Source organism: Epargyreus clarus, unplaced genomic scaffold, assembly GCF_041222505.1.
Source record: "Epargyreus clarus isolate Ecla_fem2 unplaced genomic scaffold, WU_Ecla_fem_2.2 ptg000014l, whole genome shotgun sequence".
Classification (NCBI taxonomy): domain Eukaryota; kingdom Metazoa; phylum Arthropoda; class Insecta; order Lepidoptera; family Hesperiidae; genus Epargyreus; species Epargyreus clarus.
The window spans coordinates 8508990-8530361 of NW_027332222.1; the positions used below are offsets into that span (position 1 = coordinate 8508990).

At 34.7% G+C, this 21372-nt stretch overlaps 3 protein-coding genes across 3 annotated transcripts in view; 1 reads left to right on the plus strand and 2 right to left on the minus strand.

Moving 5' to 3' along the window:
• Positions 1-6986, minus strand: part of LOC140747441 (multiple C2 and transmembrane domain-containing protein) — an 86465-nt gene extending 79479 nt beyond the window's left edge. The window contains exon 1 of the mRNA XM_073079896.1: positions 6774-6986. Coding sequence (XP_072935997.1) covers positions 6774-6778 — 5 coding nt within the window. The 5' untranslated portion in view covers positions 6779-6986. The remainder of the gene's footprint in view (positions 1-6773) is intronic.
• Positions 215-15235, plus strand: Membrin (golgi SNAP receptor complex member 2). Its single transcript, XM_073079898.1, has 4 exons — positions 215-519; positions 1105-1210; positions 1706-1886; positions 14164-15235. Exons 1-4 carry the CDS (start codon positions 389-391, stop codon positions 14370-14372), a joined length of 627 nt encoding a protein of 208 aa, XP_072935999.1. The 5' UTR covers positions 215-388; the 3' UTR covers positions 14373-15235.
• Positions 15236-17322: 2087 nt separating this feature from the next.
• The window catches only part of LOC140747443 (EF-hand domain-containing protein 1), a 63194-nt gene continuing 59144 nt past the window's right edge, over positions 17323-21372 (minus strand). The window contains exons 14-15 of the mRNA XM_073079900.1: positions 19540-19689; positions 17323-17685 (exon numbers count right to left, since the gene is read on the minus strand). Of these exons, the coding sequence (XP_072936001.1) occupies positions 17425-17685; positions 19540-19689 (411 nt within the window). The 3' untranslated portion in view covers positions 17323-17424. The remainder of the gene's footprint in view (positions 17686-19539; positions 19690-21372) is intronic.

Here is a 21372-nt window from a genome sequence, read left to right on the forward strand (position 1 = left end):
CACTAAATAATAACAAATGTAAAATTTACATATACACTTTAACATTATATGGTCATTATATAATTTAAAATGGTATACAGTAATGTGTGTATGTATAATTTAAAATAATGTTATTCATATTATAGTTATTTTTACGTTTTATGAATTGAGGCTGTAAAATATAATTATCATTGCTAACCGTAAAGCAGTTGTCACTTTGACGTATACGTGGCAACACGTCAGTATGACATTTGTGCTGTGTGTAATTGTAAATTCGTGATATTGTGAACCGGAGCAAGCAATTTTAATTTAGATTGAGCAATTAATTATATTGTTGTATTTTAATATAATATAAACTTAAAATCTTGCTTTTGATAATGCGTACAGTTTTATTTTTCCAATAAACAGTATGGAGACGTTATATCATCAAACAAACCAATTAATACAAGAGACATCGGATTTGTTCATTCGTTTAGAGAAGAACCCTGACTCTGTTGATATAGAAGATGCCATTCAGTCACGAATTAATGCAGTTAACACGTGAGTTCCAAATACATAGATTATATTTGTTTTTAATACCTATAATTAGTTAAAATATTACCTTGTAACTTTGCATACTATATACATTTTGAAGTCCCTTTAATTTAAAATGACATGCCATAGTGAACATATTGAAAAGAATATAAATAATAATTATGTATTTAAATCTTTGCATATCAAGTTCTATGGTAAGTATAGTTTCTGGTTTGATCCCCGGTCACATAATTTTTTTAATAGCACATATAAGTAGCAAACCATGCAGTGTTCCTGGTGGTTAGTAGTGACTCCACATCACGCATGGCCTGCATATGTCCGTAATCTACTCCATGGGTAGGATGAAGCCCTTCTTGCATTTCAATTGGTGGGTGAGAATGTCAGCTGACTCACATGAGAGGTAACCATGTTAGTCTTTAAGGGTCGCAACACATCTGTGATTGGTTTTACGTTGAACCCTGTATTGTATAGAGTTGGTTATAGATTATACATGCTCATTTGTCAAAAATACCTATCTGTACTAGAAAAATTTAGACTGAAAAATTATGTTAATTTTAGCAAATATTAATATTTTTTATTTTAAAATTTCAGAAACTGTGAGAAGTTGGACATCATGGTGTTCAAAACCCCTCTTAATCAGAGGCCCATGGCGAAAATGAGGGTTGACCAGTTAAAATATGACAATAAACATATTCAGGTAACTTTTAACTACTATAGATAGATTCTTACTAGGTGTGAATAAGTTAACAAGTTGAAACGGCATACTTTTCATTGCAACTACTTGTACTCTTTGGTGAGAGTTATTTAAACATTTACAAGTTGCATATGTGCCGTAAAATGATGAATGATTTATTTATTTACCCTATAAATTAAAATACATATATACATATTTGTAAATGCAGGTTAACTTTTCAATGAATTCATGCCTGGTGTCTATATATTGCGGGCCATAGGGGCGTTTTTTAATTTATTACATAATTTGTTTCTAAATTTCTCAAAACATAACCTCTCAATGGATCATAATAATAGATAGATTATATTTAGTTTTTATCAAAATCGGCCATGTAACTCCTTTCAGCATTATTCGCTAATCCTTATAGTTTCGGATTTGGCCCTGAAGGCCTATTTGAAAAATTCACCCTGTATATATTTTATAGAAACAAAATCTAATTAATACATTATTACATTTAAGGCATCCCTCATAAACGCCCAGAACAAACGACGGAGGCGTGAACAGGAGCGCACAGAGCGGGAACAGTTACTGAGCAGGCGTTTTGGGCACGACCACACAGAGATCACAGTGGACTATATGGCACAGGAGCAGGTGTCACTGCAGAACTCACATAGAAATGTGGATGAAATGATTCATACAGGTATAGTATCTTTTTTGGACATATTTGGCTGTAGTTGGTTCGGTTGGTAAATGGTTTGGTTCGAATTAGTGACAGACTGAAGTTGCGGTTTCATCAAAATAAAAGATTTGGATGAAACCACTCTGCCATGAGATATTTCTTGAACTATTTCATTTGGTCTCTAGTCTTAAAAGTACAAAATATATCTAACCGCTGCAGAACTCTTCATGATTTAAATCTGGAGGCATCAATGTTACATGTACTACATGACCTGCTATACAGGTCTGTGGTCACACCTGTATTAGGCATTGCTCAGGCAGGACTAAATCTATCTGAGGTTCATTATATAGATGTCCATGAATAGCATTAGCTACTTGCAGCAGCAAATCACCAACAGAAAATATTGAAGTTGCGCCTGAGCTCAACCACAGTTCCTTCATCTGAGGTCTTAGTTGTAATGCCTTGGATAAGTATATACAGTAGAACCCGCTTAAGACGATCACGCTTAATACGATTTCTCGCATAATACGCCATTTTACGCAAGTCCCTGCATTTTGAGACATGTTTTCATACATTTCTTAACGCTTAATACGCTTCGTCATCCCGTTTAATACGCCTAATTCGTAACTGGCTGAAGGAACACTCGAATACTGAACGCAAGCCTCCCAGCCAACCCCCCAGCGCATTCCAAAGGTGACAAGCAAATTACAATCGCTGGATCAGGGAATCATAAAGATCCATAAACAAGGTTATTGGACAAGACTTATCGTTATCTTCAAGAAGTTGAACACCCTGATGGCAAACGACCTTGGCTTGATTTTAAACATTGCCGCAGCATGGGAAGCAATTAGACCTGAAACCATTCAAAATTGTTTCAACAAAGCAGGTTTCAGGAATAACGGAGTTCACGTCGTGGTGGAAGAAGAAGAAGGACCCGTGATATTGCAGGGTTTTCCTGGATATTCTTTTGATGACAACGTGACACCCTACAAAATTCAATCCATTGAAGATCTTATAGTTTTGCCTTATCCCGCTTAATACGTTTTCTCGCTTAAGACGCGTTTTTGGTTGGGTCCCTATAAAATCGTCTTAAACGGGATTAACTGTATTTTGTGAGTAAGACATACGGGAGAAGGACAGACAGAAGGCGTAGGGATAAGGGACAGATAAATTGATATATTTCACTTGCCACCAAACCACAAAACAGCAGCACTTTTTTTTTTAATTTATTTTTCATCTAAAGGCACATTGTCACATACAATAATAATCTGTCAAACTGTAAAACAGTTTATCGGCAGTTTAATAATGCTGTTATTAGGCAGAAATAGAAATAGAAATAGGCCGTAGTGAAGCTACCATCAATCTGTACCTTCAAAAACTTCTGTATCACAAAAAAATATACTCATGATTCAGCCAAATATTTACTTTATATTATAGTCATCAGACGTTTTCAATTTTCAAAATGAATGATGTTTTCTTGATTAACTACATGATTTAAATACGGATACATCATAAAGTAGGTGTACAGGTAATAAGGGAGTAATCATGTTGTTAGAAGGCTTAATTTGCTTAGCTTGTTTGCGACTTTGTATGAGTCAAGCCTTACAAAACATCATATTAGTGGTTTTTAAGATTACAAGTTGTTTACAATTTTATTATGAAAAAAGTTCTAGGTATAATAATGATAAATATATTTTGTTGTAAGTATAATAAGGAGCATGTTTCAATATTATATATTAGGTATAAATGACAACGCAATATGAAGAAAATATAAATAAAAAAGGGTGCACAAAGAGTGAACAAAAATAAAATAGAAAGTAGATGGAAGTAATGTGAAGGGGAAAGTTTTTGGTGTGGTAATGAAACCATACTTATCTGAGGAATTCCAGCTTAGTCCTCAGGTATTATGGCGCATCTGTGCCCGGGTATTAAGTGGTAAGAATCTTATCTTATCTGGGGTTAATTATAAATGTCCATGGGTGCAGTAACCACTTACTGGAAACTATTCTGAGAAAATCTTAATGTACACGTATGTAATTTATATAATGTAAACAGCGCCATCTGTTGCAATAGCGGAAGATCATTTTGTGTATTTAAGAGGCTTGTAAACACTTTTCAATTTTTATCGGACTGCCAAGAAAGGGTTATTATAAAATTAGCATGAAATTCTGCTCAGTAAATATGTATTAAGATACAAAGCATAACATCTTTTGTACAATACCTACTTAGAAAAATACAACAGCTACACCACTATTATTTAAACCACAGATATATGTATTAAGTTGGTGGTGGTTTGCAATCGAACTCTATTTCTATTGCTATGATTTTCATTTATTTTACTTTCTAGACAGCAAAAGAAATATGCAGTCTACCCGATGGTACGTGGAAATTGTCGTTTACACATTTATAACTAAAGATAGATAAAAGTAGAGATAAAAGGTGCGTCACTTTTGTACCAACCAAACCACCGACTAAAACCGACACTTTCTTCGTCTCCGCCGAAACCGAGGTAAAACCCGTTGTGGTTCCACGACAGGTTCTAATACCTTTAACCAATATTTCTTACAACATCTACTTTGCTATTCGAGGCCACTACTCAATTGCTTCAACTTTTTTTTGCCAAGTTCCCATGAGCCGTGAGATTCGTGGAGACTAGATTGTTACAGAAGTATAATGTCTATTTTATTAACATATTTAATATAATATTGCGATGTTGTGGACTAACAGCGTTTTTTTTCTCATTAAGGTACATAAATTTAAATTATTCTGCTGACATTGTTCATTATTCGGCAGATATTCGTAATAAAATGTAATTTTGTTCTTCCACCACACAGTTTGATAATATGTTTTTCTTTTTGGTTTGGTCACGTTACTCGTAAGAATCGTAAGTAGCACAAAAAAATAAACATTTTTATCTTTGAACCTAGATAGATAGTACTAAAAATATAGTATTTCCGCAATTTTAAATATATTTTTGTAGCTCTTAGGTAAAGATAAAACAATTAGGATGAAAAATACAGACAGTGGAATATTGTACCTCCCCTTTTTTCGAAGTCGGTAAAACAGCCCATAATATAATTAAATATTGAGGCATATTTGAGAATATTTTTGTAGTTGGTTGTGTTATGTTTTTATTTTAAGGAGTGACGTGCGTTCGTATTTTACGGCGAGCAAAGATTTAGTTTTTGTTTGCAATAAGAAATAACGTTTAAACGGTTATTCACGGTTAAAAAGGTTAAAATGTTGTTATGTTTCAAGTAACGAGAATAAAGACTTATTCGACCCTAATTGTAGCTGATGTGAAAAAATATGTATTTTTAAATTTTTGATCACAGAGTTCGCAGTGAAGTGCTGGTGGGTTCTGTTTGTAGGATGTGGTAAGGCAAACATACTTATCTGAGAGTTCTGTTACGGGATAGCAAAGCATCTGAGGCTGACCTCAGGTAAGACTAATCTTATCAGAGGCGAGGTATCTGAGGACCATAGGCGGCAGAATCCACATACCATAAGGTGGACTGCATACTCGTTTGCTGCTCCGACGTTATATGATGAAAATGAGAGTCATATTTAACGTGTCGCTTATGTCGAATCGAATAAAGTAGTTTTAGAATCTATAACAAGAATCGTGCAGATGATCTTAAGCAGTGAAGTCAGTGGCGTGCATATTAGTTCCAAATCTAGAGATCCGTGTTCGAGTCCTAGGTGCCTACGTAATCACACTTTCATATCCTATTTAAATCTCTTATCTGATGAGATTTTTAATCCTTCCTTAAATCATTCTGTTATATAAGGAAACTCTTTGTACAGTCTACTAGCTACTAGCTTAAACTCCATCCTCTGTCAGCCAATGTGTGTCATTAAGTACCTAGATTACAAATTACAATTAATTATCGTGTCACTGTTTCAATGGTATAGGAAAATATCACGAGAAAACGTGTCTACACGCATGCACCTTAATAACATTCTTGGTAGATATATGAAGTGCATGAACGCATACTCGATCCCTAAACCCATCTCTTTCTAAAGGAAATTGGTGCTTGATTATCGTTTATATACAAACAAAATCTTTATTATCATCGAGAAAAAGAATTGCGATTTCTTTAACACTAGTTGTAGTTATAGACATTCGCTAGTTTAAGCCCAATAGTCGAAATTCGTCCATAATCATATATCCCATTTTTATTGACAACATAAAGTTAGAAGATGACCTAAGAGGTCAACAATAGATATTTCAAAAATGGTGACTTTTAATAATTCTCTGAGAGGTCATATTTTGACCTATGTTCCCCTACCTTTGTCGTGGTACTTACTGAACACACTGTATATACAGAATGGTGTTTATCGTGTGTTCATTAAAATGATTTGAAAAATGTATATATAAAACAAAGCTCATGTTAGCGAGGCACAGGGTCAAAGATAGGTCAGTCAGGGTAGCCTCTAACTTGTAACATTATATTCACAAGCACTCTGTGTACTGTATTAATATTTCCAAGGCAATGAAATTGATTCACCATTAGATATATTTCTCAGAACCGGTATTGTAGAGGCGGCTTGCAATGCTCACAGGCTTTCCTGTAGTTTTATACAGCTAAATCAATACGGCTTGAAAAATTATCATTACAAAGGTATATGATATATTTTCGGTTGTTACAGAGCTACGTGACCGTTTTATTAACTAACTTTAAAATATTGGCCACCTTAAAATAAAAATAACAAATCATTCTTAATCGTTTGAAAAGGTTTTAATGGCCTTCATAGTAAGTCACAAAAAATCTTTGTGACGAATCTGGCATCTAATATAATTAGTAGTTCTTAGAATTGTATGACGATGAATTCATAAAAAATAACAAAATCTACGTTTAAAAATACCCATGCAATATTATAAAATGTATTTTTGTTAGTACTCACCACATAGTGCCGGCGTAAGGAAAAATACACTGAAATCACAAACTGTCTCAGCTGTATCAGAGCATCAAACACAAGAACAACACAATTTATTTAATGACCTCAACATCGAGAAAATTGTTGGCACTCAATTGAATTAATTGACATAATTTATTTCGCGACGATACAACACTAGTGTTATGGTAAACAACGGATCGGCACAGTCGCACGCGACTAAATGTTTAGTTAGCGGAGTATCTGCTCCGGCGACACGATTCGACGGCGTTATATTATTAAGCCTCGGATTGTAGAGCGAAGGTTTTGCGGCATGCGATCGCGACTTGTAATATGCGATTGTAAGATTTGTTGTTGTTGTTATCAACTCAGTAGATTACTGTTGGGCACCGGTCTTCTCGCAGAGGGCGGTTTAGGGTATAGTTCACACTGCTCGGCAAGTTCATATTGGTAGTTCTAACACACCCTTGAGAACTTTAATTATGTATGATTTACATACTACTACTAGAATTGTTAAATTTAGATCTTTGGTAGGCAAATCATTTGATAGATTTATTTTTTATTAATTTGAGTTGACGCAAACGTCGCAACTTAGGCGGTACAGATATTTTTCTTACATTACATAAATGCCACAACAATACAAGATTTTATCAATTAAAAAAACCTTGAATCACCAGCGTAGCCCGAACGAACAATAGTAATGTATGGACCAATTCTTTATTTTTAGGATTTTTGTTTCAAAATCTCAGGCACCTCTGATTTTTCAAAGTTATGTTAGAAGTATTATGTTATTAGAAATTATTATCACTTGCTAAACGGTGAAGGTAAACATCGTGGGAATACCTGAAAGATTTATAAAAGAAAGTCTCAATGGTATGTGAAGTCTACCTATTCGTACTTGGCCAGCGGGGTGGACTATGGCCTAATCCTTCTCATTATGAGGAGACCCGTGCCCAACAGTGGGACAGTAATGGGTTGATGATGATGATGATGTGACTTAATGGGAAAGAAATGTTGGTTACACAGTGCATGGATTAATTGGTTTCAAAGAGCACATCCAAGGCAAATTATACTGTAGCGCTAAAATACTGTAATAATATACTCGTAATTACCAGAAAATAATTAAGTGGTCATTATATTTTATATTTGAATGTTTAATGATATGATGAATTCATTCGTTCAGTGGTTCCGACAGTTCGACCATTTCAGGAAAATATGAATTTGTATGTTGGAACTGTTTTATTTTGTCACTTAATTCATGAATTAAAGTATACTTACTTAAATAAGCGTGCCGGGATATATTTAAAATATTCCTTTTTATGTCCTGTAAATTGATACATAATATGTATGTAGTCAAGTTATGCGTGAATGGCCTAAGCAACAGCCAGCCAGTTCATTAAAATTTGTAGTAGTTAAATGTTTCGGCTGAATTGTTACGATTGTTAATTGAATGGTTAATTAAGGCTGCGTCATATCTATACTAATATTATAAAGAGGAAAACTTTGTTTGTTTGTTTGATTGTAATGAATAGGCTCAAAAACTATTGGACCGATTTTAAAAATTCTTTTACCATTCGAAAGCTACATTATCCACGAGTAACATAGGCTATGTTTTATATGAAATATATTTGATAAATAGATTTTGAGGCGGTACAAAGTTTGCCGGGTCAGCTAGTACATAATATGATCACAGTACGTATGATTACAGTTTTTATTATTGAGAGACTAAAAATAGCTGCAACTGTGATTATAACTATAAAATCCATAAATTAAGCAAATCACAGATAACCGGTTAATTAAAGCAAAGGTTTATTATATATGATTATTATATATTGTTTATGTTTAATATATATAATATTGTTATATATGATACTGTTTAATTGAATCAGTAGCTCGTGGGAGCTCGAACCGTCCAGCAAGCGACCCCGGGAAGGACGGCGGTATGTGTGGTCGCATACCGTCATAAACACTACATGGTGTGGGAGGAGCGAAAACTGCTCTCCCAGGGTAGAGCCCGATCGGGGCATAGCGCTTGGAGGGCTCCGGTTGTGTTCCGTCGGAGATCCCGGAGTTCTCCAACAAGCGTTGAGGACGGCCACCGGGAGGGTTTTAGTAAGAATCCCACATAACCCGGCGTCACTCCCATGGCGTCGGGTACCTTTTGAAGGTTTTCCCCTCGTCAACAAAAAAAAAGGTATAATTATATGCATTTGCAAGACAATCTTGCATTGCTTCCTTCAAGACATAAGTACAAGACATAAGAAAGTGCTTAAATATAATTAAAGACAACTAACGTAGACTATGTCACTCTCACAATGTAGACGAATTTAACGACACCTCATATGTTAAAATCTGTCGAGCTTTTTGCAGGCATGCAAAAAAATAAGACATATATACATACATACCTACCCAATATTTTAAACAGATCGAGTAAACAAATGTGAAATCTATGAATTTGTACTTGGCCACTATTGTGGATGGCCTGATGGCCTCACTCTGAGAGGAGACCCGTGTCCAGCTATGGGACAATATTGGTTTGATTACTCGATGATTAATTAAAAAATACTTAATGGACTTACCTACTCGACGAATATGGAGGTCCATTATTATTTTGTATGCTTCTTATTGTGTTCATAATAATTGTTATCTTTGTTAATAACATCTTGTTATTTCAACTACTCATATTTTGCCCTTGTAGGAAAAAGGTCGTTGTCCTTAAATTAAATAACATATATAATCATAACATGTGTTAACTTTTACAATGGAAAACTTTTATCTACTATCAACTAATTAGGTACAGTTAAATTAGATTCGTTATCAAAGGTAGTTTGAAGTTCAGAGTACAATATCTACTCACATTACTAATAATTGCAGCCCGGTTTTCGGTATGACATGAGATTTTTATAAGGTAGTAGAACTCTAAGTGCACTTTTATAAAAGCAGCATTAAGCGCTGATATATTGTAGACTGCTGATATTAGATAGATTCTAGAGTGCGGTAAAAATACGTATACAAGTCGTTACCACTAGTCTTCAGGGGTAGCAGGGTAGGGGTAACATTTAGTAGGACTATTAAAAGTGGAGTGGATTTTTTTAAAATGGCTTCGTTCGATTCCTGGTTAGGGAAATAGATTAATTAAAAAATCTAATGATGCAATTTTAGAGTTTATTAAAATCGACTTCGTAACTTCTTTCAGCATTTTTGTCTATTTCTTTTAGTTTGGATTTAGCCATGAAGACCCACTTGAAAAATTATATGTATGAAACACCTACCTACTTTGTTAAATGGGAAATTAAAAAACAAACTTGATATCACGTTGATGTTATTTGGTCACTTATTTGGGGATAATAATATAATGCAAATAATTATTGACATACATATTATATATGTCATTACGATAACTCTAGAAGTCTTGATTGAGTTACTCTTATTTATTTGTTCCTAGTTTTTAATGCGTGTTTCTATCAGAGATGTGCATGTTTACTTATAACTGTGTGACAAATTCAGCAAGAGCACTGCTTGAGTTTCATTTAATGAAACTTTCAACTAAATTCAGGTAAAACTATTAAATGATTTGATACACATTCAAAGCTAAGATATTTCGCAAATCTTTATTGGAAAGACACACTTAGGGTAGATTCCCATAGGGCATTTTTAAAATAGCTCTTAATTGATATTTATCATGGTAAAATTTGTATACTTCACTCTTTAAAGATTTGCGTTGCTTAAGTCCCATCAAGATCAAAAACCTCAGATCTCGTAAAAAATAATAAATGTACCTATAAGAAAACGAGGAATAATTATTTGTGTTCGTGATGCATATTACATACGTGTTTTAGTTGGAACTTAACCGTATATTATTATTATTGAACAACCTCGCCGTACCTACGGGTAATTGGTCACAAACACGAACTCGATACAGATGGTAAAAAAACACTACAAAAAACATATTCCAACGACCAACTTCACAATGACGTAGAATATACAGCTCATGTCTTGATCCTCATAAACATTCATTTTTAATACCAATACTGTCGGCTATACGTGTTTAAAAAATGTTTATACCCGTAGGTACCTACAATGCGGAAGAAAATACAAAAATAACAAGCGAAACAAGAAAACATTTTTTTTTGTAATTATAAATACGTAGGTTTGTTTTCTACATTCCACTGAAACGCAAGAAGAGGTCATAGCAATAGGTATGGCAGTTGTCCCCAAAAACTATTTTGGCTCCACCACCTTTCAATACATTGTGTAATAGATTTCACTTATACATAGTAAATAGGTAGAATCATAGGAATTTATTCGAGTCATGTTTTTCACTTCTTATATTTTTTGGCTAGAATTTTGTGTTACTTTAAACTGTTTTGTGTTGTTACGTAGCATATTTCAATGTTAAGCTGCGTCCTAATTATGTTCCATAGATACAAGAGAGAGGTGGGCTGGCCATGAACCGAGAACGCGATCAAGAATCAATCCATTGTGAAATTATCTCACGGGTAATCTTTAGCGCCTGTGGTTGCGGCATATGACTGTTTTATTCTCATAGAGCTTCTAAGATATATGCGAGTGACATGGAATATGCAGAAAAGGTGCTAGAACCCTTTGTGGATGGAACTCCGGAGGCTCCATCATCATCATCATCATCATCAACCCATTATTGTCCCACTGCTGGGCACGGGTCTCCTCTCAGAATGAGAAGGATTAGGCCATAGTCCACCGCGCTGGCCAAGTGCGTATTGGTAGACTTCATATACCTTTGAAAACTTCTTTTTTTTTAAGAATTCTCAGGTATGCAGGTTTCCTAACGATGTTTTCCTACACCGTTTAAGCAAGTGATAATTAACTTCTAATACGCACATAACTTTGTTAAATCAGAGGTGCCTGGGATTTGAACCTCGGACCTCTCGATCAAGAGGCCGCGTTTCTTAACCACTAGGCTATCACTGCTTATCACTAGGCTCCATCGCTACACCCTTTTTGCCTAATGGCAAGTGTCATACGCTGCTGTGTTCCACTTTATTTATGTGATACGGGAGACGTTCCAATTTAGTCCTCAGGTAGCAATCCGTGACCGTCTTTAGTTAGGATTATAACTATATCTGGGGTTGATTATGTGTCCATGAGCGGCAGTAGCGTCATACCGTCAGATGGACTGCATACCTATGGTCGGAAATATTTTTTCTTGACGTCACTATACTTAGAACTATCTTGATTAGATCATACAATGACGAGTTACTAAAGCAACAACATAATTTGTTATATAAACTAGTTGTTATTTATGATAAACAAGTTAGCATTGACACGACCTGGAGTTTCTCCGAAGTACAAAAGATTGATTGGCGCGATCACAGTGATGTGCGAATTAGCCTTTGAATCAGTTTTATTGCCTTTTTATGTGATAGGAGAAGCAATCGAGCATAAAGTTGGTTCGGCAAATGCTCACTATAGTATATACGTACCAAATCTATTATTGATCGATCGTCGACCGATAGGATTGATCCATTAAGACAGGTTAATCGATGTCATTGTTCGACAATAGAATGCATCAGTCGATGTCGATAGTTCTAAATCATCGTCGTCGATCGCGGTAAAACGTAATTTTATCAACCGCTTATGTATTAACTTTAATAGCTTTTATTAACAACTTATTGTTTAATTATTATTCGCTATCCGACAAATAGCCGAGTCCTACAACGTCAATCGCAATTAATTCTCAGTAGTGTTGTAATACAGTAAACCATTACAATTTTAGTTCTGTTAGTATGTTAATTCATACATTTTATCATAATCTTACATATAAAATTCTCGTGTCACAATGTTAGTCACCGTACTCCTCCGAAGCGGCATTATCGATTTTTACCAAATTTTATATGCATATTCAGTAGGTCTAAGAATCGGCTGCTATCTATTTTCCATACCCCTATGTGATTTCTAAGTAAATTGTTCACCCTTAACATTTTTATTATATATGGCAACATAACGTTTGCCGGGTCAGCTAGTTATCTATATATATTGAAGACGAAGAACTAAGTTTCTCAAATCACGAACAGTTTAGTCATATTTCGGTTTAACATTAATTAATTTCTCGTTTTTATGTAATAGAATTAGTAAATGGTCACGCAATCTACCTCAGATACAACTCCAAGCAGAACTGGAGTTCGCCCATAAGCAGATTACAATTTATTTCAAAACTTGTTTAACACACATACCTACGCACGTTATTAATAATATAATCATTAATCAATCTATCTAATATTTTGCTTACCAAATATCGAAATTTGATAATTTCCAGTTTGAAGGATTCATTTGTAGAAAACTAAGCTTTATCTTATTTGTAATGTAAAATAAATAAATAAATCTTCGGTACGCAACTTTTGGATAGATCAGTTGGTTGCAAAATTGCAGATTTTTTTATATACTAAAATTCCCTTCCACGTAACAAATATTGTTCGAGAGTTGTTTTTGGGTTATTAAAATAGAACGAGCTGCGCTTTCACCCGTATTTAAAAAGTCGGGAAAATTTGGGGGTTTAATCTACATTTTTTTATTTCGAGGGGGGGCTAATGCTTACCCCTAATGCTTTTTCTAAAATAAAAATAGCCTTAGTTATTTTTGTAACACCTGTTAACTCTCAATGATAGTCCCGTCAAAATCAGTCTAGCTCAGGTCCACTTCAGGTATAATCCGAAGAAATCGATAGACAGAAGTACATTCAAAAATTGTAATAATTTTTATAAGTAGGGACAGTATACTTACAAATACGTTTAGTAAAAAGCATTTTTACTTTGACGTCACAGATAGACATTTCAATTTTATTTTATTGTTAAATATAATGGTTTAAAATATCGTAAAGTGTTACGGTTCAGGTTGTTAATTTTACAATTATCAGTAACGATTTCCCTTGGTTTTGTTTTAAATGCATTAAGTGAATCAGCTTTATTAATCGTTTTTGAACTTTATTATAAAACTGTGTTCCTTTCAAGGTGATTTCTTTTTTCATATTTTTTTCTTGTTATTTTCGTTTTAAATAAAATTGATGCAGCAAGAGCACATGCAGTGCACCTGAGGTACATGGCTACTGTCGCTCATGAACATCTATAATCAACCTCAGATAATAAAAGAATCCTACGTCAGGCCGGATACAGATATGTATCCGGCCTGACGTAGAATCGGAAAAGTAGTGTTCCCTCTCCACATCCTTCAAATAGGAACACGTAATACTGCTGTTATCAGACAGAAATAAGTATGGCGATGGTGTCTTTGGAGTCCAAGTACAAATGGTCTACCTTCTTGAAAATTTACTAGTAATTTGTCAGTCTAAGATATTATGTGTTACAGACTTTCTTTATTGCGGCTGTTATTATTATTTTTAATGTTATTGTTCTCTTTTTTCCAGGTTCAAACATTTTAGACACGCTGAGGTATAACCGCGAAACCTTAAAGGGTGCGCATCGAAGACTCATCGACTTGGCGAACACGCTAGGGTTGTCAAACGCGACAATATCTCTCATAGAGCGGAGAGTCGCTCAAGACAAATACGTTTTGTTCGGGGGAATGTTCGTCACATTAACAGTCATCGGGCTCGTTATTATATACTTGTTGTAAATAAAAAAGTATTGGTGTACGGTTGGAAACGAAGTTCCTTTATCTTCATTATAAAAATTTAATAATGAGTAATATATGCGGGTATGATTTAAAATAAAAACAAATCTATTTTATTGTAATTTCCACGCATGTGAGGATTTACAACCGACCGCGCACGATGCTCGCTGTTCGAGTTTCAATACTCGGAGGCACCCGTACATACATACATTACAACAAGAAACGGAGAAAATCTTGAAACGAATCTTGGAGGAGGCATAATTCTTTCTCCTTACGTGACGATTTTCACCATTTATCCTCCTATCACAAGCTGCGTTAAGGAACTTCGATCCAAAATAAATAATGTTATCTGCTGTTGTAAAATATATTAAAGATATAAAGGTATATTGATAGAGTTGTTACTACAGTTGTACATGTAAGGAAAGAGTCTTATTTTTTGTTTGTAATAATATTTATAAAATGTATGATACTTGATACGTGTGATATGTACAAATAATGGTGTAATGACTTAGTAAGGACGGTAGTTATCACCTTCGGCCATGTACGTGTAATAAATTAATATATTTAAATATTTTGTGTATCCTTTGACTATGAAAACAATAGCTAAACGCCCAGGTTGCAAAGCTGATATGCAAACTCAGCTTCATGCTACAGAAAATTGAACCCAGGACTCAGCATTGTAGATTTAGTGATGAAATAACCGTATATGATATGAAAGTACAAAAGTTAATGTATTCATATGTTTCCAATAAATATAAATGGGCTTACTAGGTAATACTACCCTCCCTATTAAGATAAAATTATTTCCAACGGTACTGATACAATGTACTGTATGTTATTTATATTAAATGCATTGCTTTTAATCATTTAATGTCTTTCAGTAAACATGTTGTAATAAACTTAAATTACCTGTCATCTTAGCTCGTAAATATTATTAATATTATAATTGCAATGACGTGGGTCTATTGTTCATACAATAGGGTATTACGTAAATGACTCTGCGCGACTAAAGCGCCATTTTGTCAATTTAGACATTTAATGTTACTTTACTGACACTATAGTTCTGATACAATCCGCTAGGGGCGCTGATTAGAATGGAAAGTTTATTCCAGAAATATGGCAAATAAGTAAAAAAAAATACCAAAACAGTAATATTTTCCAAAACGTAAAAACTCGTGGTAAGGGTGCTGAGGTTGGCCACAGATCCGCCGCTACCCCTGAGGACTAAGCTGGAACGCCTCGGAAAAGTATGTCTCCCTTATATACCCTTGAAACCAAAGTACAGCGGCGCTTAACACTGTTGTTAATAGATAGATATAGGTGTGGCGGTGGTGCCGCCGGTGTGGAACCACAAAGAGTTCTACCACCTTCAAACCATCACCGGTTGTTTTCAATAAAGACAAGCTAATATAGTGCCTGTTGCTACTCATGCGGGTTTATGCTATTTATGTCCGCGTGCGTATATCACTCGCATGCGTGATTAAGTTGTTTTTATTTGTCCGCGCCCCGTTTGCAATAATTATATCTGGTTTACGTCCGTTATTACGTTCGACCAAAGATCAACATTTGACATTTTTCATACATTGACAAATTTCGATTTTTGATATGAAGTAAACATTAGATAATTTGCGTTAGAAATTAGGAAAACTATCAATGAAATGATATGATGTGAATAGCACGCATACGGACAAGATCTGCATGGCTTGTGACCCGCGTGATAGGAAGCAGTCCTTAATAAAATGCAAAAGATACAAAAATGACACTGAATTTCTAAGATGAATTCAGAACAGACCTGATTAACTGATTAAGTTATTATTTGTAGTTAATATAGTTAATTTTCATCTTATAATAATTACACATAATATGCAAAAACTCGGTGGCCTTGTATCACGCATGTGAAACAATAGGTCTGTTGCACATAGTACCATGACACGAATATTCCTATTGTATTATTTCTCTCGCTTATCGTTTACATATACTTAAGGTGGGTTGCATCATGTAACCGTAACGTTAACAAAAGCCTAACTAACCGTTAAATCCACAGTTAAAATATGCAAGTAAAGAATACTTGCATCTCTTTACTCAAGGGTGAAGTTGCGTCATAATACCCTTAACATTAACTGGTCGACTTTGTTCGGTTACCTGTCAACGTTGATTAAAATTTTGGTGACAGTGATTCAAATGATGTTAATGACAAATAACTTTGCTCAAAACAGAATTGTTACATTCCATCGCTATCGTTATAACTAAACGGGCCTACGGTACAACTCACCCTAAAGTTTTCGAACTGTCAAAATGAATAGCACATAATAAATATGCGAGAAACTCATGAATATCTATGAGTCATATGCCGGAATCGCAAAAAAAAACTACTTTACCCAAAACAATAAGGAATACTAAGATTTACAAACAAGACAGATTATATGTAGAAGATAGATAAAAATCTTTAATTTTTAAATACAACACAATCAGTCTATTACGAACACACAGTTATGCATCTAAAGATTCACACGTTACTAATGCACAGAACACGAGTATTTTTTCTAAAGTATCTTATCCGGGTTCTATGTCCGGATTATAAAAATAATTCCTTAAAAGAATTAATGGGATAGAATACAATGAGATAAAATAGAACATGCTACTAAAGCACAAGATTCTCACGAATATTTCTTTAATTTTTTAACCGGATCATATGTCCGGATAAAACACTAAGATTCCGAAATTATTAAAAGTTACATTACGTCACAAATGCATAAGACACTCAATATTATTTTTGGTTATTATCCGGTTGATATTCCTTGATTTTAGAATACTAAGTTTCCACAAGTATTATAAGGTAGAATACCTACGTCACTAATGCACAAGAGCCCCACGAGTATTTTTATCCGGAATTTATTTGCGGATCCATTAATATTAATTTCCAATAATCATTTAAAGGGTATAAAGACATAGCTGTACGAGTTTTTTTTGTTTTTTTTTTATCCGGATCTTATGCCCGGGTTTCATTAAATTTCTCAACAACACAAGGTGAATTCCCCGACTTATTACTACAAATTTACTCCGATTCCTTTTTATCCGGATCGCAGCAGGGTATGCGAGGTTCGACGTGTGGGCAAGCGAACGCGACGTCCTCCTTCTTCACGGTGCACGGTCCCGTGGCCTCGGGCGGTGGGTTCACACACGAGTCCACTGTTGGCATGGGTTCCCGCGGGTAGTTTGCGATCCTCGCTGCCGCTGGGGATATCTCTGGCACTTCCCGACGTAGGTTCTTCACCTTGTCGTACGCGTCGGGTGGTAGACGCATGTATGGCGGGATCTAGATTAAAAGAAAATTTTACGTAATAGAGAATAAGAAACAAAAATATCTGAAGTGGGTAGGGTCGGTACTTAATCTGACAATACAATTATCCAGGCCTGAACAAGTCAAAATCATTTCTGAGGCCAGGCAAACATAATAAATATATCACCGTTTTAGAGGTATTTACGTATTATAATTGTGAGAATCTTCTTTTTACCCGACTGCCAAGGAAGGGTTACGTTTTTCGCGCGTATCTTGTATGTTTGTCTTTCTTTATTTGATCCGATCTAAAAAACGGCTGGATGAATTTCAACAGTTAAGGTGTCATTATATTTGTCTCAATGACCCGAGTGTCCTTAGATAGGTGTTAGTATAAAAAAATCAAAATGGCGGATTTTTGGCGCGAAATAGTAACACATTTAAAAAAAAAGTTAACCGAACCTATCGAGTAGGGTATCAAATGAAAGGAAGTTAAACGGAGATTATAAAAAAATATTTGTATATATATAAAACAGCAAGGTGACTGACTGACTGACTAACTAAACGACTTTTTCATTTTTCAAAAATCAACGTACACCCTAAACCAAGGACCTTACAATTCTGAAATTTTGCACATAGGTTCTATATATAGCGTGAATAAGTACTAAGAAAGGCCTTTTGGAAATTCTACCCTCAAGAGGGTAAAATAGGAGAAAACAGTTTTTTTTGAAATCCTTTAATTTTGAAGCAACTACTATAAAATTTTGTATTTGGCTTTCTGAATAGGAACAAGGACGCATTTAGTTATCCTCCTCCGAAAAATCAACCCCGTAGAGGGTAAAATAAGGGTTAAAAGTTCATTTGAACAATCGTCAATTTTGAAGCAAACACTATGAAATTTTGTATCAGGCTTGTTGGATAAAAATAATGAAATTCTACATCTAATGAGGTAAAATAATGACCGAAACTTTGATATACTTAATTTATATATTTCATATACCGTACATGGTGGATTTTTTCGCGAAATAGCAACACGTTTTAAAAAAAGTTAACCAAACCTATCGAGTAGGGTGTCAAAATAAAGGAAATTAAGAGGAAATTACTCGTATATATAAATTATATGTATATTATATTTTATATATAAAATTCTCGTGTTAGTTACCGTACTCCTCCGAAACGGCTTCACCGATTTTCACCAAATATTATATACATATTCAGTAGGTCTGAGAATAGGCCACTATCTATTTTTTTTACCCCTAAGTGATAAGAGTTGTTCACCCTTAACTTTTTTATTTATATGGCAACACAACGTTTGCCGGGTCAGCTAGTACATATATACTCGTATATACACATCGATGACTGTCTGACTAAATGAGTGAGTTGCTGTGCCAGAGATCAACGCAAAGGGAAACCGCTGAACTTAAGCGTGCTGGAATTTTGCACATAGGTTCTTTATATACCGTAAATGAACACTACGAGGATAAAATAGGATAATATTACATATTTGAACATCTTTTGTTTTTGAAGTAGACACCTACTATGAAACTTTGTATTTGGCTTTCTGGATAAAAATAATGAAATGCCTATTTTACTGCTTTTGGAAATTCTACTTCAGCCTTTTTGTTGCAGTCGGGTTTTTGATTTTTTAAATTAATTACTTGTTGAATTATCTAATACGATAGTATTGGAAAGTAAAGGCTAAAGCCGTATTTATACAAATTTTCATTTTTCATTCACAATATATTTTAATACTTTTCTGTATTGCATATTCTTATTGTCATTTACTTTAACATTGTCTCAATGCGTTTACCTTGAACCGGCCATGGTCTCAACTACATGTTTCTCATGATCAAAAACAACAATAGATATATTTTAAAGCTTAACAGTACTAACTTCTTTGCAGTCGATGCCATAAGAGCCGAGGAACCCTTTCGGTTGCGGCTGGTCCGGTGTCTCATCGGCCGGTTTGAGGGCTTGCGCGCTCGGGATGATCTCGTAGGGACATTCGTCGCGGGCGCGGCGTAACGCGCGCTCCTTCGCATCCTGCAACAAATTATTGACCATAAGCATAGATTAGTAGAGATTCTTGACGGCTCTTGGAGTGGAGACCGCGTCTAGGCAAACGTAGTGTAGACGCCCTCCTGCAAGGTGGCGCGACGATCTGCGCCGGGCGGCGGGAGCTAGCTGGATGAGGAGAGCCGAAGATCGGGCTCAGTGGCGTGCCTTGGGAGAAGCCTATGTCCAGCAGTGGACTAATGTGGGCTGAAGATAGTAAAGATTACTCACTCCGAACAAGAAAATGTAACCAGTTTTGATAACTGAAATTGTCAATGTCATCTATTTTCGTGTTAAAAAATATAAAAAAATGTAGATTTTAGACCATTTACGAATGAAACGATATTTCTTCGCACCGATTTCGTGTTTTTGCACCACTTAGATGCACATGTCGGCATTGTTCCGCGTAAATTACACCATGACAGCCATTAAACGGCTGACAGAAATGTCAGCCGTCTAAGCCTTTTAATGGCTTCCTTCAATTAAAAGGCGATGAGATATCTATACTTATCTATGACCATAAGTGACAAATTATTCCATAATAATAATAATAATAAAAAAGTTTGGAAAATCCAAAAGTGCACGACTCATAATGCTCATTTAATTATGAAATATATAAAAAAAAAAAAAAAACTTAAGTCGTAAAAAAAAAAAAATAATAATTGCCGAAAAAAACAGCTGTAGTAGGAAGAAGGTACTGCACAAGCGCCCCTGGTGGAATAAATGTACATAATATCTATAGATATACAGTCTTGTAGTTTTCGTTTTTTATTAATTGCAATTAAACGACACTGAATTAATTAATCATTCGCATTCAGTGACCTACAATCGTCGATTAGAATTTAAAAAAAAAAATTAACTCAAATGATGGATTTTTTCACAAGTTACAGTGTTTTCAGGTTTCACACATGACGGACAGGAAAATTTTTTGACCTATTTTGGTGTTTTTTTCCAATTCTATTGCAGTAAATCAATTTTTAAAAAGTATGGAATTAATCTCCATTAAATTATCTCGACAATAGTATGCAAAATATCTTGATTCCGTGAACTATCAAGGCTATAATAATAAAAATAGCCGCTAAAATGAAGCGAAAAAAATTTTTCGATCGTAAAGCACTCTCTGATGCTTCGCATCATGAGTCGTGCAATAACGTTAACTTAACATATAAAGATGTTATAATTCATATTTTTTCGAGACAGATACTATATTTATTTATATATCTATAGTGTAGCGCTGCTGTCTGAAATACCTACAAATATGACGTGATTTTATTTGAAGCAGCATACAATCCAGCTGAAGGTACGTTGCAGACCATACACGGATATCTATGGGCTACGAGTGGCCAAATAATATCGGGTAGTGTGCATGTTATAGGTACACTTAAGTATAGTTTACTGTAACCTTTCTGTCCTACTGGGCAAGTATTCCCCTATAACTGGAGAAATTAGTATTGTGGAGTCTAATCAATTACGGTTTCAAAATGCAATAACTGAAATGTAGGTAATTAATATGGCAAGTAAGTAGTCAGCGCCGAAAATAAGTACCGAACATAGGTGGTACCTCATCTTATCATACCATTTCAATATTTACAACGTTTTATAAGTGCTTACTGCAATACTGCAAGCTATGGGTTGCTTAAAAATGTCTAATAAAATAATATTGTTTATTAT

Excerpts from the sequence above, each read along its gene's own strand:
- Membrin (XM_073079898.1), top strand. The coding sequence starts at position 389 with ATGGAGACGTTATATCATCAAACAAACCAATTAATACAAGAGACATCG. Across the intron at positions 520-1,104 it reads CGAATTAATGCAGTTAACAC|AAACTGTGAGAAGTTGGACA; the intron begins GTGAGTTCCAAA and ends TTAAAATTTCAG. Across the intron at positions 1,211-1,705 it reads ATGACAATAAACATATTCAG|GCATCCCTCATAAACGCCCA; the intron begins GTAACTTTTAAC and ends ATTACATTTAAG.